Source organism: Trachemys scripta, chromosome 3 (assembly GCF_013100865.1).
Source record: "Trachemys scripta elegans isolate TJP31775 chromosome 3, CAS_Tse_1.0, whole genome shotgun sequence".
In the NCBI taxonomy this organism is placed as follows: Eukaryota; Metazoa; Chordata; order Testudines; family Emydidae; genus Trachemys; species Trachemys scripta.
In genome coordinates, this window is record NC_048300.1 from 104,891,454 (window position 1) to 104,917,022 (window position 25,569).

The 25,569-nt window shown below is 41.6% G+C and overlaps 1 protein-coding gene across 2 annotated transcripts in view; it reads left to right on the top strand.

The window, feature by feature from the left end:
• Positions 1-4,079: 4,079 nt before the first annotated feature.
• The window catches only part of SLC2A12 (solute carrier family 2 member 12), a 36,636-nt gene continuing 15,146 nt past the window's right edge, over positions 4,080-25,569 (top strand). For both annotated transcript variants that reach the window (XM_034765613.1, XM_034765614.1), the window contains exons 1-2: positions 4,080-4,366; positions 10,971-12,308. In XM_034765613.1, coding sequence (XP_034621504.1) covers positions 4,240-4,366; positions 10,971-12,308 — 1,465 coding nt within the window. In that variant the 5' untranslated portion in view covers positions 4,080-4,239. The remainder of the gene's footprint in view (positions 4,367-10,970; positions 12,309-25,569) is intronic.

Here is a 25,569-nt window from a genome sequence, read left to right on the forward strand (position 1 = left end):
AGTTTTGCCAGAGTAAAGATTAAGCAAGGATCTGACCCAGAGAGAATAAAAAATTAGCAGCAAATAAGTGGTTTGGAAAGTCTGACAATAGAGGAATGATGAAGAAAATATAACTTATATACCATAAAGAAACGGATGGAAAGGGCCAATAACATACAAGAAAATAATATACAGGAGGGAGGGAGGCTCATTCAATGTTGACTAAGGACATATTACAAGAAAGAATAGTCTTAAAATGGAGAAGTTCAAGTTTAGGTTAAAAATAAGAACAAACTTCCTAATGAAAGGAAGAATTCATCTATCTGAAGTACCAATACGGTCCCCATCATTATATTATCTGAGCATCTCAAGTCTTTTCTGTATTTACCCTCACAACTCCCTTGTGAGATAGGGAAGTGCTATTATCCCCATTTTACAGATGGGGAACTGAGGCACAGAGAGATTAAGAGTGTGGCTGTACTTTGAGCTGTGGGAGTAATTCCTAGTTTGAGGAGATACACCCACGCTAGCAGTGATCGAGCTAGCATGCTGAAAATAGAATGTAGTTGCAGCAGCACAAGCGTACATACTCGCTTCAAGTACAGACTGCTTCAAGTACATACTCGCCCAACACACTAGGTACGCACTTGAGAAGGCTACCATCTCCTGCCACCCACACCATTATGGCTACACTCTATGTCTACCACGCTAGCTCAGCCATAACTAGTGCAGTTACATCTCTTTGAGCAGGGAATTACACCTCCAGCTTTAAGTGTAGACATAACCAGAGAGACTTTCCGAAGATCACACAGGAAGCCTCTGGTGGAGCAAGGAACTGAATGCGGGTTTCCTTAAGTCCCAGGATAGCACCCTCTCCTCTGGCCAGACAAGAGAGATGCTATTAAGGCATTATCAGCGGAAATATTCAGAAAGGGATTTGAGGTAACACTCTAATCAGAATGATGAACAAGGCAGTTCACTGTTTTAGACTGAATATCATGTATTATTGTTTGTGTTGCTTAACAATCTGCTTAAGTAACACCATGTACAGACTGCTGTCCCACAAATGAAAATAAGAGCTATCTCTTGAGGCTACCTCAGTGGGAAAAGTTAGGTAAAGGCTGCCCGACAGCAGTGTTACATGGTAAAATAATGGCATTGCTTGGAAGAGAAACTGGGGCCCTGGTCCTGCAAAAAACATACATATGAGCTTAACTTTAAGGACTTGTGGGTCCCTTTGGCTCTCAAGTTAAGCATTCATGTAAGTGTTTTAAAGGATAAGGCTCTAGACCTCCTGACTCTTAGTCCATTTCTCTAAACTGATCAATTGGGAATTTTCTATTGAAATCACTAAATTTTATGTCTTTATTTATTTTGCACGTGTAATGTAAAATCTACCTAACAGAAGTTTTGGAACCTTGATGAGAAGCAGCCTCTTCCTTTTATTACCTAGACTGGCAGCAGAATCCTTCTCATACGGGGGAAGAGGGCCTTGAGAGAGAATGTTTTTAGATGGGGAGAGTAGGTAATAGCCCTCCTCCCAGTGCCACCACCTCTACCTAATAAATATGCCTTTCTTTAGCACTCTAAATGGAGAGATACATGTGGAAGGGAATGGAAGAATGGAAAAGGGATACAGTCATAGGGTCTCTCTCCAATCCTTGTGTCCATTGAAACTCCACAGAAAACAAGAAAACCCCCCACTTTGTCACACCTTGTAAAAAATAAACAAAAAGTAAATAATACTTGCACAGACTGCTGAAGCTGAATCGGCTCAAAGCTGGGAGTAAATATTTTATGAAGATTTGCAGTGTCCCCTTGAGGGGGGAGGAAGGGTAGAAGTTCTAAAAATTCTTGACATTTGTGAGGAGGGAGGAGATAAACCTAATTATAGTGCTTTCAGTGCTGCCGCCTCTGTTTTCTCAGAACATCCTTAGAACTCCTCAGGGGTTGTCTTTGTTTCCAGCAAAACAGCCTCTTATTAGTTGGAAGGCAAACATAACGATAACCCACAGAAACAAAATCAATGTAATCTCTGACATACATGATTATCTAGAGATGTGCCATATTTTCAGACCTGCTCCATCACTCATCCATGAACTCAAACTTTAAGGTTTGACAAAGTTTTGATTAGCCCCACCACCAAAGGACAATGAGATGGGGGAAGTCCACCATGGATATTATTCTACCTTTATGATTTTCTACTAGGCCCTTCTCCTCACAAACACAGCCCTCATCTTTGCTAGACAGCAGGGAGGGCCTAAAGGTCCTCTGATAACCTTTCTGTGGGGCCCCCGCTGCCACTAAACTGAAATCTCATATACTCTTGGCTACGCAATATATTATGGTATGTATCATCTCAGAGTTTGAAACACTATAGAGGGTCAAACAAAGAATCTAGCTTCCCCACAAACTAGCAGTCAAGAGAGGGGAATTGAGCCACATGTTCTCCCGAAGACAAGCATCCAGGATGAGGGACTTGTTTCCAGCCAATATGCCACATAGGATAATGCCCTCAGGCATCACCAAGATCATTAATGAGAGGGGTTAGGGATTTTGGACACTAGAAGAAACCAGGATCTGTGTAGGGATCTAACTGAAAAAGAGTCTGAGTTTTGTCTAATAGGAGGGAGGGAGCTATTTGAGAATCACGCAAGAAACAGGACAGGCCCTCAGAAAAGGCTGGGTACAAGTCAGATTGTCACAGGGAAATCTTGCCATAGATAAAATCATTTTCATAATTAAAACAGATTTTTCAAAACAAAATTACAGCTCCCCCCACCATAGAAACAGCGCCCCATTTTTATCAAAAATTCAAAATAAACATGATTTTTTTTCTTCTTTAAATGTACCCCATGAAAACATATCTCGCTGGAAGTAGTGAGTATTTTTTTTTTTACAGACTCTGACAGCATCCAATAGCTGCTGACTCCTGGATATGCTCTTATTTGATTTTCTTTCTAAAAAAAAATTTACTGGTGGCAGAAAGATTAGTCTGACTCTTGTAAGACAATGCCAAATGTACTGCCAAAAAAAAAAAAATAATAATAAGGCTGCAGCAAGAATCTTCGTTATTTTGGAATCCAAATGTTCCTGCCTCTAGACCTTCCTGTGACCCACCTGTCAGAAAAGACATTTATTTTCTCTTCTGTAGAATGTCCTTGTCAAGCAAAGACTGATAAGGGGTGTTTGGTGTCTGTTTTAATTAAGGTGAAAAATGTTTAGGAATGCTCCTTCCTGAAAATGGTACTAGTGCAAGAGTTACCAGCCTTCCACCTCTGCCCTCTGCCCTAGCCTTCACTCCCATTCTATCCCCACATGTTAATGCATTAACTGCAACAAAAACAAACAAAACAAAAAAGAAACAAAATTAAAAGTCTACACCACACTACCGGCTCACTTGGTGCGTGCCTACATGAGCAGCTAGCCTCACTGATGCCAATGGGCCTACTCAAGGGAGTATGTACATAGCTCTATGTACATAGCTCCTCTTTCACTGTTGTAACCCTTGTCTTTCTCCCCCCCCCCTTTGTTTATTATTGCCCCTTTCTTCGGTTGTAGTTAGTGGGAATTGTGGGTACTTAGCAGTGCCCAGGATTGGGCCCTTTGACTCTAAACTCATGTGGCAGGCACCTCTTTATTAATCTGTAAAGTGCCATGCGTAACTGTGGCACGGTAGAAATGACTAAAAATATACCATCACTACCACTGGGTACTGCACTCAGAGGCTGAAAGACTGACACTGCTTTGCTCTCTAGAATTTCTCTTAATAACTTGTTCATCATTCAAAAGAATTAATTGACACCATCTGTGTGTATTCAGTGCCCTAACTTTAGCTGACACAGCAAATAGTTTAAATTGCCCTTCATGTTCCTTCTCTGTTTTTTTTTTAAAAGGTACATTAACACAAGAGAGATCCTTTAAGCTAATGGCTAAAGAATGTGCCTTGAGCTCTGTGTGAATGCCTAATGGCTTCAACTGTTTGTTTAAAGGCAAAAACAATACTTCTGCAAGATGGCCCTCCCACTTGACTGTGATAGGCTACCAAAAATAGCAACAGCCTGTGTCACTAGAAAGGGCAAAGCCTTCTGAAATAGAAACAAAGTTGTTCACAAATCACTCTGTGCCATACACCCTGTAAGCTTCTGTATCACGCTGCCATGAGGAAAATAACCTGTGCGTTTGTTGGCAGCACAGGACGGACAATTGCCCTGTGAAGTGTTTCTACCCTGAAGTGTGGAATAGAGCTGTTAAACGGCAATGGTACCTGTGCAGAATGCGGAGGACCTCAACCAGCAGTGCAGGAAAATGAGAACAGGGGAGAGTGATGATAACAGAGGCGACAGCAGCAGCAACGCCAACCTACACAAGCTTCCCACTCAGACAGGTAATGTGGCACAGTTTGAATGCCAGCTGTGACTGAATGACAATAGGAGCAAATATATGTAAATAACATTCGGGTTTGGAGGAAAATAGCCTGGCAAAAGCCAGGAGAGTCTAAATTAACACTGTCCGTCTGCCCCCTAATTCCTGGCATTGCAAGAGAGGGAAAATGTGAGCAAAGAACGAAGTGTCACCTTTCCCTTTGAATGAGGGTGTTTGAAATACTTTCCCCAGAAGGCCTTGATCCTACAGCTCATGGATGCACCCTCTAATGTGTAAATCCTTCTCCTTTTGCAGATTAGTCACCTGAAAGATCAAAAGAGCCACTGATGCCCACAATGTCTATTCTATTGTGACCCATGCACACTGAAGACCAAATTCAACCCTCCTCTTGAAATCACTGGAGCTCATTGACTCCAATGGGAGTTGCACCTGCTTATGGCAGTTTGACTTTGGGTCTGCGGACTAAGAATCCAATATAAAATTTCTACTGAAAAAAATATTTGCAATCATAGAACAACTTTAATCCATCTGCACTTTGCTGTTTTAACTGTCAGTTTCTCCCAGCCTCTGGTGTAACACATTTTTTACACCTAGAGATTCTTTTACTGAGATCAGAAGGAGGTGACACAAAATCGTTACATTCTGTTACCATGATTTAAAGCTGAGGCAGAAAAAAGAAAACATTACTGTAAGCCAGAGAGGGCTATGCCTGAGTTAATGTTCGCTTAGAAATAAATGAATTGAAGTGAACTAACTAACCCAACTATGTTAAGATATTATTGGCACAAATAATATTGTTGGAGTGTAATAAAAAGTTATTGATGAGGCCAGCAATATCCACTGATATCTGGGATCACAGGGAAGCTAAGGTTAATGAACAAAAAGCCATTCAGTTTGCAGACACACTATTGAACTATTGTTTTTACAATCTGTACATTATTTATGCAACATAATCTTCAGGTTACAATGTACCCAGTACCCAGTACTTTCCAACACCTCAGTCTTTTGCACTAATGCAGCCACAAAGCGTGAACTAGGTTGGGTTTTCTTTTTGTTTTTGTTTTCTTTTTCAGTGACATAACAATTGTACAAATTTCAGTTTTAAAGTACTGTATTTTCAGCAAGATTTTTAGAAATTATTGTTAAAGGGCTGTAGAATTATGAATATATGAAATATATTTTCCACCAGCTGGCCTGAAAATAATCTCCAGTTTAAAGGATCCATATCCTTCTGAACTGTTTTTACTTCCATGGGAAAGTAAAACTTTTTTTCAACCCTCTTGAATCCAGTCTAACTGTCCAGCTCTCAGAGGAAGAAGAAAGAGATAACCAGAGGGAAATGAAGGAATACATTGTAGAAATCTCTAAAAATTACTTAAAATCAATTTTCCATATAAATATTGCAGTTTTAAGGTTTGATATCTTATGATCTACCAAGGCTACAAATAAATGCCTTGTCCCATTGGAGAGGGGGAATCCCATTGTGTCATATAGTCATATCTATGTGACAAACTCCTTTTATCATGCACTTTTGACTGCCTGATCTATTTACCATTAACCTATTTTTGACAGAACTGCACCCAACTTTCCAAATCTCTGGATAGTTGTAAATAGCGAACACTTTAAACAAACAAACAAACAAACCTTTCCAAAAGCTGTTTGCTTCTTTCCCGGAAATGTGAAATTTCTCACCCCAAATTACCCTTGAGACAGTTCAGGAAGGTGAGGGATTGAAAAAACAACCCATCTATTTCCAGACATTATGAAAGTGGGCTGGATTTGTACCAGGGGCGGAGTGATGAAAGATTCCACATCCCATAACCAACATATCCTGTTTGGGGCAGCAATTTCCTTCTGTCTGCATTGTGGGCATTACTGTACTACAAATAATAAATTATAACAACAAAATCATTTTATTTACATTTTTTTTTAAATTGTGTCATTATGGAGACAGAGAAACTGAAATGTGCTTTTTGGAGTAATTAAAAAACAATGTAGAAACATTTGTGCACAAAAGGAATCTCCATGCCTGGAGTAATCTTAGATGTGAATCTGCTGTGATGTGCTGGACAGGGTTCCGAAATGCCCATAGTCAGGAGCCTGCTACAAATTGAAGGGCAGATAAGGATGGTTTTACCTGCCTCTGACGGAATCACCCTTCCCCCCCGAATGCTTATAAACCTTCCCTGCAAGAAATGACTTACCTGTGCATCTCATAATATACAGTTACCTTTGAAATGGCTCAGATTGCACCAAATGACAGGTTAAAAAAATTATGGGGAAGGATGCACACCCTCCATAACATCTTCATCCCTCATCTCTACCCCTAATTTCAATTACACATTCTGAACTCTAGGCAATATTGTTACTATCCTCAGTCTGATTTTCAAGAACAAAGCATAAACATTTTAGAAAATGCTCTTAAAGATAAGTTTGTTTGTCAGGCAGTGCTGCTTTCTTCCTTGGTTGTGAGAAAGCATTTTTGTTGAAATGGAAAAACAAATGAATAGCTTTCTCAATCCTTTTTATTTTTAGTCACACACCCATTTGCCATGGGGTTTATCCAGAATTTTTTACAGAAGCCTCCCATTAAAATATATATATTAGCAGCACATGACAGTGAATTGCTATATATATTTTACGGTTCTCACAAAAACAAAATAAATAAATATATTTTTAAAAGAAGCGTTTTTAAAGGGAATGTCTAAAACCCTCTCTGCCCAGAAATATCACAAAAAGCCTGTATTTAAAAGGAATGTCTGTAAAACTACTGGAAGTCTAAAGCAAAAGTCACATTGAAGTCAATGGGAGTTTTGTCGGGGAAAGACTTGAAGCTTGTCTTCATATACAGCACTACAGATGCGCAACTGTAGCGCAAGTGAAGATGCTACTACGCCAACAGAAGAGCTTCTCCCGTCAGCATAGTTAATCCACCTCCATGAGAGGCCGTAGCTATGTTAACGGAAGAAGCTCTCCCGTCAACAGAGCACTGTCTACACCGGGAGTTAGGTCGGTATAACTACGTCAGTCAGGATTTTTGACACCCCTGAGCAATGTAGTTATACCAATATAACTCTATAGTGTAGACCTGGCCTGAGTGGAAGCTGAGTAAAGCTCTCAGGATTTAACCCAATGAGAATTTTGCCCAAGTAAGGACTGAGTATGGTAAGGGACATTAAGATTTGGCCCAGTAATAATAAAACCACGTATAGGCTTCCGGGAAAAGCAATGACTGCAGATTAAATGTGATTCACGTAGAACTGCTGAGAGAGTTTGCTGCTGAGATTGTAGAATGTTCTATTTGCCCCTTTCATGCCAGAAGGTGCTGTACATTCAAGGGCCAAATTTGAAAAGGCAGCACAATTCATTTCAAAAGGCTGCCAGGATTGACAGATGATAGGCTCATCTGCAGAACTGTGGTGGGTGGGGGGCACTGTCAGACAACAAACGGGAACCAGAGGCTTCCCTAAAAATTAAAAACCTGCTCTACTGGTGTAACTAGCTGTTCCCAAACCTGCTTGGTGGAAGAGAGAGGAGGTGAGAGTTGTAGCTCAACAGTGTAACACAAGTTTCTGCAAGTTTGTAAAACTGGGTAGATCTAATAACATGATCGTCAGGCCCTATAGGAGGTTCTCCAACTAGTAGTGAAAAAACAAAGCTAACATTTAAAATTACCAATACAATAACCATCCTATTCTTATTAAACATTGGCATGCATCAGTGGTGCACAACCTTTGTGGCCTTGAGTCCCACACTGGTAACTTCCAAGCTGTCTGAGGACCATACCAAACTGGCATACTTTTTTTAATCAAAAATAATTTATTTTAAAATAACCATAATATTTATCCCGGGGGCACAAGTCTTATTTCTGCCCCCACTGAATTCCTCCACAAGGGCATAACTGAAGGATTTCTCCCCCCAGCACTACTACTGAATTAAAAGCAGAGGATGAAAGGTGGGAGAAGGTTAGTTTCTGCAGTGAGGTTAACACCTGTATCACATATGTATACCATTAGCCAGATTTGTAGCAGGTGTAAATTGGGGTTGCTCAGTTGAAGCCAATTTATATCCCCTGAAGATCTGGCCCACAGATGCTTCCAATAAACCTATTGGTCTTGGATACTGTAGATATAAATGGAGAAAAAAGTATTGGATATAGTGCAGAGGAGATCACAGCAATTGAAAATAAATACAGAGCTATCCATTACTTTCAGATGGACTAGGTATCTTTCTACCATACACCACTCTCCAGCCAAGTTGACTGAACTATTCATCCAAACCTGCCCCAAAAGAATTAGTTGAAATACTGTCTGCACTATGTTGCAGAAGCCACTTCCCACTGGTACATGAGCTCTCTGCAACTAACTGGAAAATCAGCAGTCAATTCACTTGGCCTCCAATTGTATGGTAGCCAACATCATGCTGAGAAGAAAAAAAAAAAAAAAACTATGCTGAGTGGAAGAATTAACCCAACAATAATAAACTAGATTTATCCATCAAAGGATGGGGTGCAAAAGCTTCACAACAAGCAGAATATGATCAGTTACATCTTTCTTGTAGTAATAAACAATGAATTTCAGTTGTATAAAACACAGTTTATTTTAAAGTGGAGATACAATGGCATATGTTTCCATTTTGTCTATTCTATCACCATCTGGTTTTTATTCCCAATGGTGCAGCCATCAGAAACTATATGAAACAGAGGTGATGCTAGCCCATTGGGGGCCCTAAGCAGGAATATTTTTAGGGACCTCCCCACACACAACACATACTAATAATTAATTAGGGAGCTCCCTTGAGCTGCTCGGGCTCTAAGCAATTGCTTAGTCTGTTTATGCCTAGTGCTGGTTCTGATGTGAAATATCTGATCTTTTTGTTACAAAGAACCCAAGGATTAATGATGAGTGAATCCCAAAGTTTGCACCCCAAAATTCGGCTTATCTGAAATATCCAATCTATCTATCTGGAGCAGCAAAACTGGGTTGGAAATCTTAGTCTAGTTCCCAGTGGATAAGTGTCCACATTACAAAGGAACACCCCCAAAATCAGCAGCCTTAGCATTCTCAGCAAGGCCAGAGATTTAATGGGAGTCCAGGATAAACTATATTCTCCCATGTAGGAGTGGTCCCTCCAAGGTGGGATTGAAGCACTTTGGTTAGGAAGTATGTACTATTCTTGTCTATAATATACCAACTGTGTGGATAAGGGTTCTAGGGCTGTCAGTCTGATGCCTTTCGTGGTGACTAAATTCAACTTAGGAAAAATGTTGGAAATTTAAAAGGAAAAAATGCTTTCTTGGCAAAAGCCTCTTTATTGGATGTCTGTTCCATTGTCACTGTTGGGCAGGCTTACTTATTTAGGGTCTGATCTAAAAACCAGTGAAATCAAATGAGAGCTGGACAAATTTATGAGTGTGATTGTCTGATGGGGTTGCTTGTGATGGTAGCGGACAGGGCTCAACAGCCCTGGGGTTGGCCCATTTCTTGTTTACATCTTATGTTTCTAAAAGTTAATGTGTGAGGGCTTCAGCTGACCACTTGCAGGGGTCAGGATTGGAAGGGATTTCCCCCAGCACCAATTTATTTTTATCTTCTTCTTCTGGAAAATCAGGGATGGCCACGGCTGGAGATGGAACACTGGACAGAGAGCACCACGGCTCTGAGGTGGTGCTGAGCATTCTCTCTCTCAAGTGCTTGGCTGGTTGGTTTTTGCTCACATTCTCAGGGTCTAACTGATCACCATATGTGGAGTCAGCAGGTGGCAGTGACCTTGGGGTTTTTTCCTTCTCCTGCACTGTGTGGGTGTGGGTCGCTGGCCAGTATTATCTGCGTATATCTCACTTACTCATTCCCCAGGCACTGGTGCACCTTGGTCCCTCCTATTCTCTGTCTTGGCACATAATAGTCTAGTCTCCTGTGGGCCATAATACTTTGGTCTAATTTCAGGGCTTGTCATCATGTACAGCACTACGGCAGCACAGCTGCACCACTGTAGCACTTTAGCGAAGATGCTACTACGCCAACAGGAGAGCGTCTCCCATTGGCATAATGAATCCACCTCCCTGAGGGGAGGTAGCTATGTTGACAGGAGAAGCTTCCCCACCAACACAGCACTGTCTACATGGGGGGTTAAGTCACTCGGGGGTGTGAATTTTTCACATCCCTGAGCAACATAGTTATACCAATATACGTCTGTAGTGTAGACCTGGCCTCAGTCGTTGGGCTTAATATGCAGGTGCTGGGTAATGTTGGTGGCCTGTGATATACAGGAGGTCAAACTAGATGATCTGGTGCTCCCGCCTGGCATTAAACTCTATAACTGAATGGGAGTCTTTCTGTTATTTCAATGGGTTTGGGATCAGGTGCTTAAGAGATACTAAAAATAAAGGGGAAAAACGAAGTGCATTACATGATATATTTTTTCCTGCTTTCGGCAATGTCACTAGATATAACCAATGTTGTTGGGTTCTTCTTCATTTGATCATATTGTTGTTCCCCAAACTGAGACCTTAGAACAGGATTTTGAGGACAGATTTATAAAATAACTTTATTATTGATGATTAGAATGGTACAGAGCTCATTTTTGTTTTTCTTCTGTAATTCCAGGATGCGGAACGTTTACTTTTCTGTCATCTGCCATTGCTGCCATCAGTGGATTCCTAATGGGTTATGAACTGGGACTCATCTCCGGGGCTCTTCTTCAGCTAAGCAGTACACTAGCACTTTCTTGCAAACAACAGGAAATAGTCGTAAGCTCCCTCCTCATTGGGGCCTTACTAGCCTCACTTACTGGTGGATTCCTAATAGACCGATTTGGAAGGAGAATTGCGATTATTATAGCATCTTGTTTACTTGTACTGGGAAGCCTGATCTTGATACTCAGTACATCATATGGCATACTTATTGTAGGACGGATTGCTATTGGCATTTCAATATCATTATCCTCAATTGCCACATGTGTATATATCGCTGAGATAGCCCCACAGCATAGAAGAGGCCTGCTTGTATCATTAAATGAACTTATGATTGTGATTGGCATTCTTTTTGCCTACATTTCAAATTATGTATTCGCCAATGTTTCCCATGGCTGGAAGTATATGTTTGGCCTTGTGATACCAATAGGTGCCTTGCAAGCTATTGCCATGTATTTCCTTCCACCGAGTCCTCGGTTTCTTGTTATGAAAGGTAGTGATGAAGCTGCTAGCAAGGTACTGGGAAGGCTAAGGGCAACTTCAAATACTGCTGAAGAACTCACTGTGATCAAGTCTTCTTTGAAAGATGAACATCAGTACAGTTTCTTGGACCTGTTTCGTTCAAAAGACAACATGAGAGCCCGAATGCTAATAGGCCTCACGCTAGTGTTTTTTGTGCAAACCACAGGGCAGCCTAACATTTTATTTTATGCATCCACTGTTTTGAAGTCAGTTGGGTTCCAGAGCAATGAAGCAGCTAGCTTGGCCTCGACTGGAGTTGGAGTGGTTAAAGTGGTTAGTACAATCCCAGCCACTGTTTTTGTGGATCAAGTTGGAAGCAAAACCTTTCTGTGTATTGGTTCTCCTATTATGGCAGTGTCACTGGTCACCATGGGATTGGTGAATCTTAATATACACATGAATTTCACTAATATCTGTAGAAACCAGTTCCTGGAAGATTCCATTTTTCATGGACCAGGAAACGTGAGCGCCAGCAACGAGAGTCTCAAGGAGCAGTTTGCTGGTATGCCTTCCCAAGGCAGAACATCACTAACCACGCTGAGAAAATTTGAAATTGCTAAGGAGGAGGAGCAGAACAGCACATCCTTGGCAGGAGGAAGGACCTCTGCAGCAAGCCAAACAGCATCCCACATAGTAATAGACACTGTGGAAGTTCCAGCTGCTCTGAAATGGCTGTCTTTGGCCAGCTTGCTTGTTTATGTTGCTGCTTTTTCCATAGGTCTTGGACCAAGTAAGTATTTCATATTTTTTATTCCTTTTAAATGACTTATTTAAAAGTAAATTAAGCACTGGTGTAAGATGCCCATGTTGACATCACTGGAAATTGAAGTTCTCAATCCACAGAACAAACATCACAATAAGCAGCAGTATGTGTTTCCACCATGCTGCTCTGCCAACAGACTCTGATCCTATTCCTGAGAAACCAGTTCAAGGCGTGCGAGAGAGCAATTCAGTCTCCATTGCCCAGTCAGTCTTTGACCTCTCTGCTAAGATCGCCACTAGAGGCCCTAATAGTGATGAGGGCATGTTACCACTACAAAGTAGGTTGAGAAATTTTAAAATAGGGCTATAGAATATCCAACTAGCGGTAATTTTCAGGGTGAAATCCTCGCCCCATTGAAGTCAATGGCAAAGCCAGGATTTCACCCTCAGTCACTGCCAACTGGTGTTGATTTGAATCAGCGACCTATAAGTGAAAAACTCTGTATCCCATTGACTGTGTGTCCAGAGCCATTTTTAATTCCCCACACTCCACCCCTTTTCTTTTCTTTTTTCTTACCATGTAAACGATACTACATAAGCTATACTGTGATGGCTCATAAACCCAAGTTAAAAACATATTGCTAGATGCTTCAAATGAGCATAGCATCCCCAACTCGACAGGAGCTACACCTATTGACTCCAGCTGAGGTTCTGTCTCTCTGAGCATGTAGCCACACTGACCATGTAATCCAACCTACTGCTAGGAAATGGAAAACATTTAATCCTACTGAGTAAACTCTCTTGGCCCATACACTTCCTATTCTGAACAGACTAAGCAACAAAAAAGTTAAGAATTGTTCAATCTATAAAATATCAATTTAAACCAAAGCGAGCTTTTAGAAAAAACACCACAACAGGGTCCTCACTAATGACAGAAGACAACTTTCCTGTCATTCCCATTCCCAGTGACTAAAACTACTCTTTTCCTTCTTCTTTTTCACAAACTCTTTCATATTATTTTACCCATCGGATTGATTTTTTTAAAAATCAGATTGTAAAATGTGCATGCACAAAGCCCATTATTTATTAACAGACTTTGTGTGCCTGTGTGCCCTGACACAAAAATGGCTTGGAAACATAGTGTACTCCTTGCAGTTAATTACGATAAAGAGTTTACCATGAGCATAACAACCCTACTGTCATACTAAAGGCAAAAAAGTGAAGACAAAACCAACAATAGTTATTTATTTAGGATAAATAGCTCACTAGGATAGCTGCCTGAGATAAACATTCATTGCCGAGAGGGACCTAAGGGATAGCAGTTTGATAATTTTCAGAGTAACAGTCATGTTAGTCTGTATCCGCAAAAAGAACAGGAGTACTTGTGGCACCTTAGAGACTAACAAATTTATTTGAGCATAAGCTTTCATGGGCTAAAACCCACTTCATTGGATGCATGTTACTCCAGAATACTTTAGTACGTTATAACCAGTCTAAGGGCTAGATTCTGTTCTCGGTTACACTGGTATAAATCCTGAGTAACATCACTAAAAAGAGTTACTTCAGATTTACACCAGTGTAACAGAGAGCACAAACTAATCCTAGAACAGCAACCAGTAGGGAAGCATCACAATTTCAATTCCTATTCCATTAACAAGTTTTCTTAAAACAAGGAATTAAAAGGTTCTTCAAATGAAACAAAATGTGGACGTCTATTTTATTGGAAGGGGCAACTTATTCTAGCATCGGGGATGCAATTGAGTGTGCTTTCCACAGACACTTGAGTTCTAGGGACTTTAAAATAGATAGGTTTGAACAAGGGCACGTTTGCAATGTACACTGGCTATGAAATAAATGTGCCGGTGTATCTATACGGTGTAGTAAGTCAGTGTCCAAGGCTCAGTTAAAACTGATTAAATACAGAAAGTTCAGATTAACTGAATCAAGGAATTGCTGGAGTCTGTAAATAATAGAAGGTTTTATATATTGTAATTATATGTGCCGTGGCTGAAAGGCAGGATAAGGATTGAGTTTCATATGTAACTCCTGGCTTTTCTGCTTGCAGCTCAAACCCTTTAAAGATATTTCAAATGTTTAGATTTCATCTGTTAAATTCAGTTTTCTTAGTGTTAGCTTTTTAAAGAAAACAATCCCTCAATTATAAAAATTGGCCCATTTAAAATGTTTGGATTACTCATTCCCTCAACCTGTTACACTGGCTGCCAAATTGTTACTTTTAAACCACAATCCATGTGGGAAAGGGAGGGGCCATGCCACAGTATAAGTTCCAGAACATTCTGACTGACAAAGCCAGACAATCTCCATGGGGCCCCCAGATGGTGCAGACAGTAGTGGAGGTTTCACTACCTTTTCAGTGAGTGCAGCATGCAACTTCCCTTCCATGTCTGGCTTGCTCCGTTGGTTGATATGAAGGAGGGGAGCTGGGGATGACCTCACTTGGCATCTGTATTCTCTCTTGAGTAATTAGCACCCCCAGGCAGATGGGATTGTGCCTAGCCTTGAAAGGGGCAGAAGGTTTCCACCACCTCATCCAGTGGGACAAAGCTGGCCACAATAGCCTTCTATTTAGAAAATATATGATATTTAGAGTATGTGTAGTTCAAATTCTTATGGAGAGTACATATGAATCCATCTGGAACATGGCAATACATACATCGGACATATTATTCCAATCCAGCTCTTTAATCTTCCTTTTTTCCTACTGTGCAAGGAATTTTGGCTCTAATGTGAGTCCAGTTATTGCTTAAGCTTTCTCAATAGCCATTTTTTGTTTTATATTTTGTACCTCAGTGGTTTCTTCTTTTTACCAAATTACCAGAAGCAATTAGATTTTCTTATGAACTGATTCATTAAATATCACTGTCTATTACTGTTTATGAAAGCACTCAGACACAACCATTATGAAAACAGATAGATTAAAGCCTTTTTGCATTATAAAAGAGTTGTAGACAAGAGAGCAGCTGTCTAGTCCAATTTTAATTCCAATATACTTTATATTTATATAAACAAGCCCTTATGCAAGATAAGAGGGGCAGCTTTATTTGTCTGTTTTGCATTAAGTTTGATGAAGTGCGATCCAGCTTCTCGCTTACACTCGGTTTCAGACAATTATTAGGGTACATTACAAGCGCAATAAATCAGTGTTGCACCACACTGCAGGACAGCACACATTGTCTCACTGACAATACTCACATAAGCACCATGAGCGCCTATTAACTAAGGTGCAGATGTTAGACATACTTGACACACCTTTGGTTTTTTTATCTTCTGTCATCAACATCTGGCATTTCAAAAAGGTCAAATGGGGAGGAGCCCCATTAATCAGGAAACAAAAATACGTGCACAGCAGATAATTATCAATCCATAGTGAAAATGAAGCTGCAAAGGCAAAGTGAGTGAGGTGGAAACTTGTTTGATTTCAGTGAGTGTTTACAAAGAGATATGGGCCCTCAGGACCTATGTTCAGGCATAAGAACTTGCCATACACATAGGACATGAAAAATTAGAGCCTACAGATGACACTATGCCTAAAACAGAACACAAAACAGAAGTAGGATGCTGAGTTTAATGCTGTACGTACATGGATCACAGATAAGTTGCCTACATTGAAAGCTGGATGCAATAGTAAAAATGTATTTAATAGAGACTAGGAAACAAACGTCTTCTACAGAGGGTATCTGCTCATGATCACATTCTGAAGGAAAGAAAATTAATTGGAATAATAGAAAAGCAAGTCATATCTATGATGTGATAACCATTTGGGGACAGAAATAAAAAGTTCTTTGTTGTAAATAAAAGTAAACTCCATTGGTCACCATTAAGTTGTAAGACCGAGGCAATGGAAATTCCTGATGATGAAACTATTTTCCTAAGTGAGACCTGTGAATTTGAGTGTGATAATCCTGTTAGAATCATAGAATCATAGAAGATTAGGGTTGGAAGAGACCTCAGGAGGTCATCTAGTCCAACCACCTGCTCAAAGCAGGACCAACCCCAACTAAATCATCCCAGCCAGGGCTTTGTTTTTTGTTTTTGTTTCTTCCCTGCAAACAACAAGGCTACTTTCAGATCTGATATAAGTGTGTACAGTTCCACACTAACAGTAATGGAATGACACCCGTTTACAAAGGATCAGATTCTTTGTCCCAGTCTGCTCCCTTTGTGCCACATAGGACTGAAGCTCACGCTGTGCAAAGAGAATGGAAAACTCCAGTAAATCCCCTGCTGGGGATATTCCCAGCATCTGGAATTCACAAAGAAACAAACAAAAGTGATGGCAGAACCAGCTTCTATGTGTTCCACCAGACATCCTCTGGCCCAGGGGTTGTCTCATGGTTGAGGAGAGTGAGAGAATAGCCATATGAAGTGCAGTTATAGCCAACTGGTGTGTGATCTGTAGAGGCCCGTACCTAACTGGCATAAGTTAGAGCAGCGTTCAGGCAGCTCAAACCTGCAGCAGGGCCAAGGCCAGGGCAGATTATTAGGTAGCCATAACCAGTTCCTGATGGCCTCTCGCTAAGATGGACAAAGCACAGAAATGTATGGCAAGGTCTGAATTTATTCCAACAAGTGAAATTAAACTCATGGACACAGGAGCAATTCACAGTTTGAACAGAGCTGAGTTTGGGGCAATGGCAAAACTAACACAGATAAGGGGAATTCTGCATGCGATTCTGAAATTGCGGGGAAAAGTAATTGTCCAGATGAGGTCTACACATTTCCCAGAGCTTGTAAAGCTGTGAAACTGCCAACACTGACTTCTGTTATAGAAACACCAGATGCAGATCACTTCTCCCAAAAGGTGGAGGGACTTTTTCTGCTGTTTAGGAACATCATTTGGCACTTATTCTATGGTGAGGAATGCTTTTATTGAAGGGGAGCATGAATAATTTTCTGCATTTTGGTTATATATATATATGTGTGTGTGTGTGTGTGTGTATGTATGTAAACCCCGCCCCCCAGCATGTTCTCTAAATACTTCTAAATACTTTCACAAAGTGACTCCTCTTTCTAATGTAAAATCTTAATCTGTTTGCTTTGCAGTTGTAGAGGCTTTTAGGCAGTTGAACAATACACTTGAGGCCTAATCCTCTGCTGGTATAAATTAGTGCAGCTTCCTTGACTACAGTGGAGATGCAGTAATTTACACCAGCTGAGAACTTGGTCCTTTGTTCCCAAATATCATCCTCAATAAAATCTCACCTCTGGCTCTGTCCCTTCACACACTACGGAGGTCTGATCTTGCACACACTGACTATGATGAGTACTGCTGACTACCTTGATTATTCCTATTGAAGATCTATTACAAAGTAGGCATTTGCAGGATCAGGCCCTATATTTGTATTTGTTATCATTAGTTAAATAGTGGGATTTAATATCTGGGAGTCTTATCCTAAGAGTGGAATTGAATGTCCTTTACAGGGCTTCAGAGGAAAATTTATTTCCCAGTAAGCAGCTTTATAAAATTGCAAAGGCAAAGCCAACTTTAAGTTTTTGTTCTCAGGGGTGGGTTTTTTTAAAAAAATTCACAAGTTGACATTTTCACCAAGAAATAAATGGACATTCTGTTAACCTCAGCCATTCGTTATTCAGCACTGGGAGAATAGAACAGAATTACATATCGATTATTCAGTTAATCACTTTTCCCCCTTAACTTCTAGAGTCAGAATATGTTGTGTAGCTAAGCAAATGGGACCTAATCATGCCTCTGTGTCTGTGGAGTGGTCATGGCAATGCAATCACTGCACGAGGGGGAAGGGCAGTGTTGAGTTCAATTTCTTGGCCTTTGCATCCCACTATGCAGAAAGTGTTTGTGAGTGTGGTATAAGGGGACGGGGAGGGCCTAGGCAGTTACTTGGACCCTCCCCATTTCTGTCCCCACCCCGTCATGGAAGAAGTATGTAGAGGTCCAGTGCAGCCTCAGTGTTGCAGTAGCTGTCATGGAGCAACACCGCAGCTGCTCTGTAGGGAGAGAGGATTCCTATACTCACTCCCACCCATCTTCCGAGCACCCAACCTAGCTACTATGGCTTGGCAATGGGCCCAGTAAGATAAAAAATGATTCTATTTGGACTCCATTAGGTGCCCTTTTGAATTAATTTGCATTGAACAGAAGATTTTTTCTCACTAATGTCGTCACTGCAGAGCTAACTGTGTGGTCAGCGCCAGGGTTACTTTCGCTCGGGACTGAGCAGCCATACTGCAAAGCCATACCTGAGTTACTGAGGGTTCATCTACACTTCGAGCTGGGACGTAATTTGCAGCTTGAGGAGACATGCCTGAGCTAGCTCTCATGAGCTAGCATGCTAAAATTAGAAGCACAGTCAGACCAACAAAAGGGATGAGAGGGTCTCACAGCTCCATACCTGTCCTAGATGCTAGCTACATACTTGGGTAGCTCTCCCCTTCCTTTGCTGCTAGCCAAGTATCTACTTAGCATTTTGGATGTGTGTATACTGGGGGTGGCTATCCCCTCCCGCAGCCGCAGCTACACTTATATTGTTAGTGTGCTCTCTCGATCAGAGCTAGTGTGATATGTCTCCTCAAACTGGAAAATACAGCTTCCAGCTGCAATGTGGACATACCCCGTCTTCTCACACTGGTGCTGCAGTCACCTGTGTGTGTTGCTAGGACTTCTGGGGGCATATCTCATGGTCCTTTATTCCGCAGTAAGCTGAGCCACTCTCTGTTTCTATCCCAGTGAATTGTAGGACAATGTGTCTGTCCTTCTGGGCAGACAGGGAACCGTGGAAAAGCACTGAAGGATTAACAGCACTCCAGTGATTTAGCCCACATCCATGGCACAAAGGGGAGGAGGGTTACTAGTTTGAGTGTAAGAACCACTTGGGTTTTAGCCTATATCTCAGGAGAGGCCAGTAGCCTAAGTGTAAAGTACCACTAAGCTCTGATGAGAGGGTTTATGCGTGGATGGAGCCACATTAGGGGCAACCCAGTGAGAGCCTAAGTTAACTCTCCAATGAAGACATACTCTATGTAGGACCAATCTTTACTAGAGGCCTGTGAAATTTCTAATAATGAAATCTAACTAAAGCAGGATGAAACATGGCTAGCTTCAGGTTTTGCTGCAAACCCAAATTTGGGCCAGTTTTGCCAAACTCACCGAGAATGGGTTGAAATTCAGATGAGATGGAAGCCAAATTCTGAGTGAAACCGAGATCATTTATGCCTAATCTAGAAACTTCGGTTTTGGATGAGTTTTGCTGGGAGTTTCTGAGCTTATGTAAATCCAAAGACTTAAGGCAAGACGCAGGAGGCAGTGTGTGTGTATGTGGAAATCTAGTCAAAGCAGTGAAATATTAACCACTGGAGGAAATGAAAGGGACAAATCCCCATCCAGCTTTTTACTATTTTGGAGTAGTCCTCTTCAGTGGGGACGCAGATCTCATGTGTTTTCATGTAGTTTAGAATAATTAACTTCCAAAAATCCCAAGTATCTGCCTATACTGACATGCCCTTGCAAACCAAAACCATCATCCTTGCAGTAATTCCACTGAAGTCATTGGAGTTAAATCAGGGATGATATTGGCCCACTGCATTTTGCACATCTGTAATCATTAGTTTGACTTGTTACATGGTTTGAAGATGCTAAGTGTCTTGTTTTGTACATTTCTTTGGCATATTCCCTTCAAACACTTGGTGCAAATTTAAAACAGAACAAAATAGCCAGCTTCACTTCTGGCTTTGATCAACCCACTGATGTGATGACAAGGGTAATCCGCCATGCTTATATTTATGATCAAGCCACTATTTCCCTCCACCCCCAACATATTGCTGCAGAACCCAACTTTGACCAAATTTTAAATGGGGACATTGCGTCTCCTTCAAGACATTGGAAAATCTGGTAAAGAAAATAAGTGAGTGAGGATGCAGTGTTACTTGCACATCATTAGAGCTGTGCAAAGTTGAAAAATGTTTGTTTGGATCAAATGAAATGTTCCATTTCGTTTTTGCAAGGGGTGAATGCTTTTAAAAAGAAAACAAGTTAAATTCAAAACAAGTCATTTTGAATAAAAATATTTAAACATTTTTCAAAAATGTCAAAATGAAATGTTTTGATTTTTTCAGGGTTTTTTCCCTGACTGAAACAATTCTGCACATTTGACATTAATTTACAAAACGTTTCAGACAACCCAAATTTGCATTTTTCAGTGAAAAAGGTTTCAGCCTTAAAATTTTGCCCATCTCTAAACATAACCCATTACTCTCAGCAGTTGTTTTAGTTGGACATTATTCAGCTACAAAATAGTGTAAGCCACATTGCCTTACAATAGATTGGAAGACACTGGTAGAAGCTGAGTGTTCTACAGCTCTCATCAATATCTCTGACACTAGGCAAAGTAACATTTCAAGCTTTTATAAGACATCAATTTACTATATTTGTTTATAGTGCACAGAAATTTAATGTTAATCATTCGTGCTACAGTGTTCCCTTGTACATTTGTTTGAAGCATTGTATTTATGAGTTCATAAGTTTTACAAACTCTTCATGATCTTGCCTTACAGTTCACACAAATAAAATGTCCAGCGTTTACATGACTTAAAAAAAGCAAGGTGCTTAAAGTTAATCATGTGCTTAAGTGCTCTGCTGGACTGGAGCCAGAATGCTCAAACCTGGAAAATGTGTGTTTAATCAGTTTACAGCAGGGGTTCTCAAACTTCATTGCACTGCGACCCCTTTCTGACAACAAAAATTACTACACGACCCCAGGAGAGGGGACTGAAGCCTGAGCCCACTCAAGCCCCCCTGCCCTGAGGGCGGGGCAAAGCCCCAGGGCTTCAGCCCCATGCAGGGGGCCTGTAACCCTTGGGCTTCAGCTTCAGCCCTGGGTAATGGGACTTGGGCTTTGGCCCCAGACCCCAGCAAGTCTAAGCCAGCCATGGCGACCCCATTAAAATGGGGTCGTGACCCACTTTGGTGTCCTGACCCAAGTTTGAGAATAGGTTGACCAGATATCCCGATTTTATAGGGACAGTCCCAATTTTTGGGCCTTTTTCTTATATAGGCTCCTATTACCCCCCACCCCCTGTCCTGATTTTTCACATTTGCTGTCTGGTCACTCTATTTGAGAACCACTGGTTTACAGTATAGAAACCCCCATGCTCAAACGAAATAAAAAAGTGGCATATTTTAGGGTTATTTTTCCTAGAAAACAACTGATTCATCTTTTTATTTTGAGGTTCATAGCATAGCCAGCATGTACAGCAGAGTCATTTGAGAGTTTGCTCTGCTCTACTACACTGATGTTATTTTGGATTTGATGTAGATAGAACTTATCCAATTCATTGTTCATGTGCTAGTCAAATAACACCATATGTAGTCTTCATTTCATATTATGTCCACAGGCTGATATGCTGCTGTGTAGTGAGAGCACATGCCAAAACACAAGAGAAAACACTTGCTGTGGATTGAACACCATCCATCTGCCAGCATTCAGTTTGACTTTTCATAGAATACTTGATGCAAGTAAAGGGCCAGCTAGTTTGAATTATCCTTAGGTAGTCTGAAGCTGAATTATAAACATCAGAGAGCAGTGTGAGTTTTCTAAACTACTCCTAAAATAGATTAATCTGAGCCAAGGTGGTGGAATAACTAAATATTGTTCATTTTATAGCAAGAAAGGGATTTACTTAATCTATGCATGAGCACTGACAAATTTCATAGAAACAGGGCCGGCTCCAGGCACCAGGCGAGCAAGCTGGTGCTTGGGGCGGCAGCTTGTAGGAGGCGGCATTCCGCCCAATCCTAGGGCGGCACGGCTGCTTTTTTTTTTTTTTTGATTGGTTGGTTCGCCGATCCGGCCACCCTGTAGGGGGCAGCGGCGTGGAGGACGGGAGCACCCTGCAGCAAGCCCGGCAGGGCAGCCCATGTCCTTCCCTCCCAGCCGACCGGAGCAGTGTGGAGCCCTCCCGGCAGGGGGCATGGTGGGAGGGGCTGCGTGGCAGCGCCAGCTGAAGCCCTGGCTGCCCCCCTTCTCTCTCTCCCCCCGCTCCCTCTCCCTCCCCCCGCTAGCTGGGGCACATCTGCAAGGCAGGGAGTCCCCCTGCACCCTGGCTCCGGCCGCGCCGCAGGTTTTTTTTTTTTGCTTTGCTGTTCTGGCCGCCGCAGGTTTTTTGTTTTTTGTTTTTTGCTTGGGGCGGCCAGAAAGCCAGAGCCGGTCCTGCATAGAAATCATTTTTTAAAAAATGCTGAGATTCCAGAGTTTTCCCTTAGTTCAATTAGGATTCAACTCTGCAAGGTGCTGAGTAGTTTGGCCCAATTCAGCAAATCACTTAAGCAGTTGTCAAGCTTTTAGCGCAGGAGGAGTCCCTCCCAGTGACTTCAAAGGGCCCACTCAAGTCCTTAAACTTTAACCTGTGATGAAGTGCTTTGGTAGATCAGGTTGAAGTGCTCAACACCCTGAAGGATTAAGCCCTTAGCTACCTCCAAACAAATGAGTTGCATGTTGAGAGCATAAACCCAATTCTGCTCTCAGTAATATATCCCTGTAACCCCACTGAAGTCAATGGATTGCACACGTGTAACAAAGGGCAGAATTTGGCTTTGTGAGAAGAGAATTGACAAGGAGTAAGGCTAGCTGCCTATTTCTATAAAAGACCTTCAGTACAATGGATTAAAACTTGATGCTATAATGTTAGGTGTTCTGACCCCAGTTCAGCACGGTATGTAAGCATGTGTTTAAGCTTTGTGTAATCCCACTGACTTCAATGGAACTACGTGTTCTTAAAGTTAGGCATGTGCTTAAGTACCTTGCATAAGCAGGGCCTCTGGTAGGTGCAAATCCAGTTCCATATTGCTATGCCATAGAACACTACTTAGAAGCAGAACTGGTGTAGTTCCACTGTGCAAAGTGGGAGGTTGCATGTAAGGGAGCTGTGCAGGAGATGCACACAGGGGCTGAGAGGGATAGGACCTGGTTAGCTAACATGGGTAAAGTGTTTTGAAGAGACAAAGCATTACATTTATGCTGAATGTTATTTAGTAGTAGCAATAGTAATGCCACTGACCCAAACTCACGTCGAATGAATTTTACAAATGCATGCAGACCATCTCATTCATATATATATATTAGTGTAATAACAGTACAGTCTAACATTTTATTTTTATGTGACAGTGAAATTTTCTTCTGCAAGGCAGCACACAAATAAAAATATAGAACCTTTTATCTGCTATCAAAAGGCCACTATTAATTACTGAATGTTTGAATTTAACATTTGCCCTTCATGTAGTGTAGGTCAAATGTTACATTCAAATATGCAGTAAATAGTGGCCTTTGATTATCATAGTAAAGGTTTTACATTAATTTCACTTGACATTCACTGGAGCAAGTCTGTATGTGGTCTGTATGTGGTAATTCTGTGAAAAAGTTTTTTAAAAGTGTGTCAAATTCAACACAGTCCAGTTTCCACACTTGGGAAGATGATATTTTCAGAACTTCTTTGATCTTGAGAAGGCTTAGTACAAAAGCCCAGAGCAATTTTTATTCAATAGGACCCTAAGTACAAACACACTACTTGATTTCACCTGCAAAGATAAACACATCATATCTAGTATTGTAAGGTGACAAGGTGCGTGATGCCAAAAAAAAATATATTTTTTAAAGTCACAAGTTTATAGCTTATCCAAAGTAGAAAGTTCAAGGGGGCATGTTTTTCAAGATTGCTTCCCAAAGATACATGACATATGAAGGTAGATCAAGCCTGCTGCTGCATTTTGCTGTATGAGGCCTCGATCCTGCAAACATGGGTGGGCTTAAATTTAAAGCATGAAGCCAGCACACAGAGTTGTCTGCAGGATTGGGGCTTTAGGCTCCAAAGTAACTGCTTCATAAGGTTGGTCTGGATTTACAGCAGTGCACCTGTGAGAAAGATCTAATTCATTTGATCTGATTGTTTGCTAGGGGGAATATATGCAGCTTTTTTAAAGAAATAAAAAAGCATGTGCAGTATTGCCTGTATCAGGCCCAACTCTACAAACTTTCCATGCACAGAACTTTGCCTTCAATGGGACTTGTAGGATCAAACTTCAAAGGGAGATGCTCAGAAGACAATCAAGAACAGATATGCCCTGAACAACCTCACTTCATAGGACGGAAACATCAAAAACATTCATATTTTTTCCTGTTAAAAGAATACACTTTCTGTTTGAAAGCATAAAGACTAGTATTGCCCCTGTTCCTGGGTCTCAGTCAGCGGTCATTTCTATTCTGTGGTCCCCTCGGGAGTAGATTGTACCCCCTCTTCCGTACTAGAAAAGCAGGTACATTCACCCACCCAAGTTGTGTATTTTTTTCTCTCCATACTTTTCTGGAGTGAAATATGCAATAATCCTGAGTAGTTTGTGCATAACTTGTTTATGAATTAGAGCCTCTGGCTTCTATGGCCATTCCTGTGCGAATGCCTCCCAGGATTATCCTAGATTCAATATTCTGAACAAACACCCACAAGTAGGAATACATATTCCCTGTTTTAATAAGAAAGGCATTTCTTAAGCTACAGTACGTGACTTACTATAAGCAATCACATTTTCCATTGAAGCTTATTTTTTCATTCTTGTGTGCTTGCCTGCCAAGTGGGCTGTTTGTTGATGGGGCAGCATAAATGCCGACATGGGCAAGAACAAAAAGGAATCAGATTGTGCAGTAAGGTTACAGAGAGAACCTTTACCTCATACTTCAGGGTTTAAACCAATCTCTGTTAGAGATTAGGATGAAACCTGATGTGGGAAGCAAATTGCTCCATATCTGTCTACTGTGGGGGTTCTTACACTTTCCTTTGAAGCATCTGGTATTGGCCATGTTCAGAGACAGGATATTGGTCTAGGTCGGGGTGGACAAACTACGGAGTGCGGGCCACATCCGGCCCACCAGCCATTTTAATCCGTCCCTTGAGCTCCACTGGGGAGCGGAGTCTGGGGTTTGCCCTGCTCCGGCGCTCCAGCTGGGAAGCAGGATTGGGGGTCGCGCCAAGTGGCTCCCAGAAGCAGTGGCATGTCCCCCCTCCAGCTCCTATTCATGGGGCAGCCAGGAGCTCCGCTCCACATGCCGCCCTTGCCCCAAGCGTAGCTCCCATTGGCCAGGAACTGCAGCCAATAGGAGCTGCAGGAGCAGTGTCTGCGGACAGGGCAGCGCGCAGCAGAGCTGCCTGGCCGCACCTCCGCGTAGGAGCTGGAGGGGGGACATGCCGCTGCTTCCAGGAGTCGCTTGAGGTAAGCATCACCCGGAGCCTGCACCCCTGAGCCACCCCCTTTC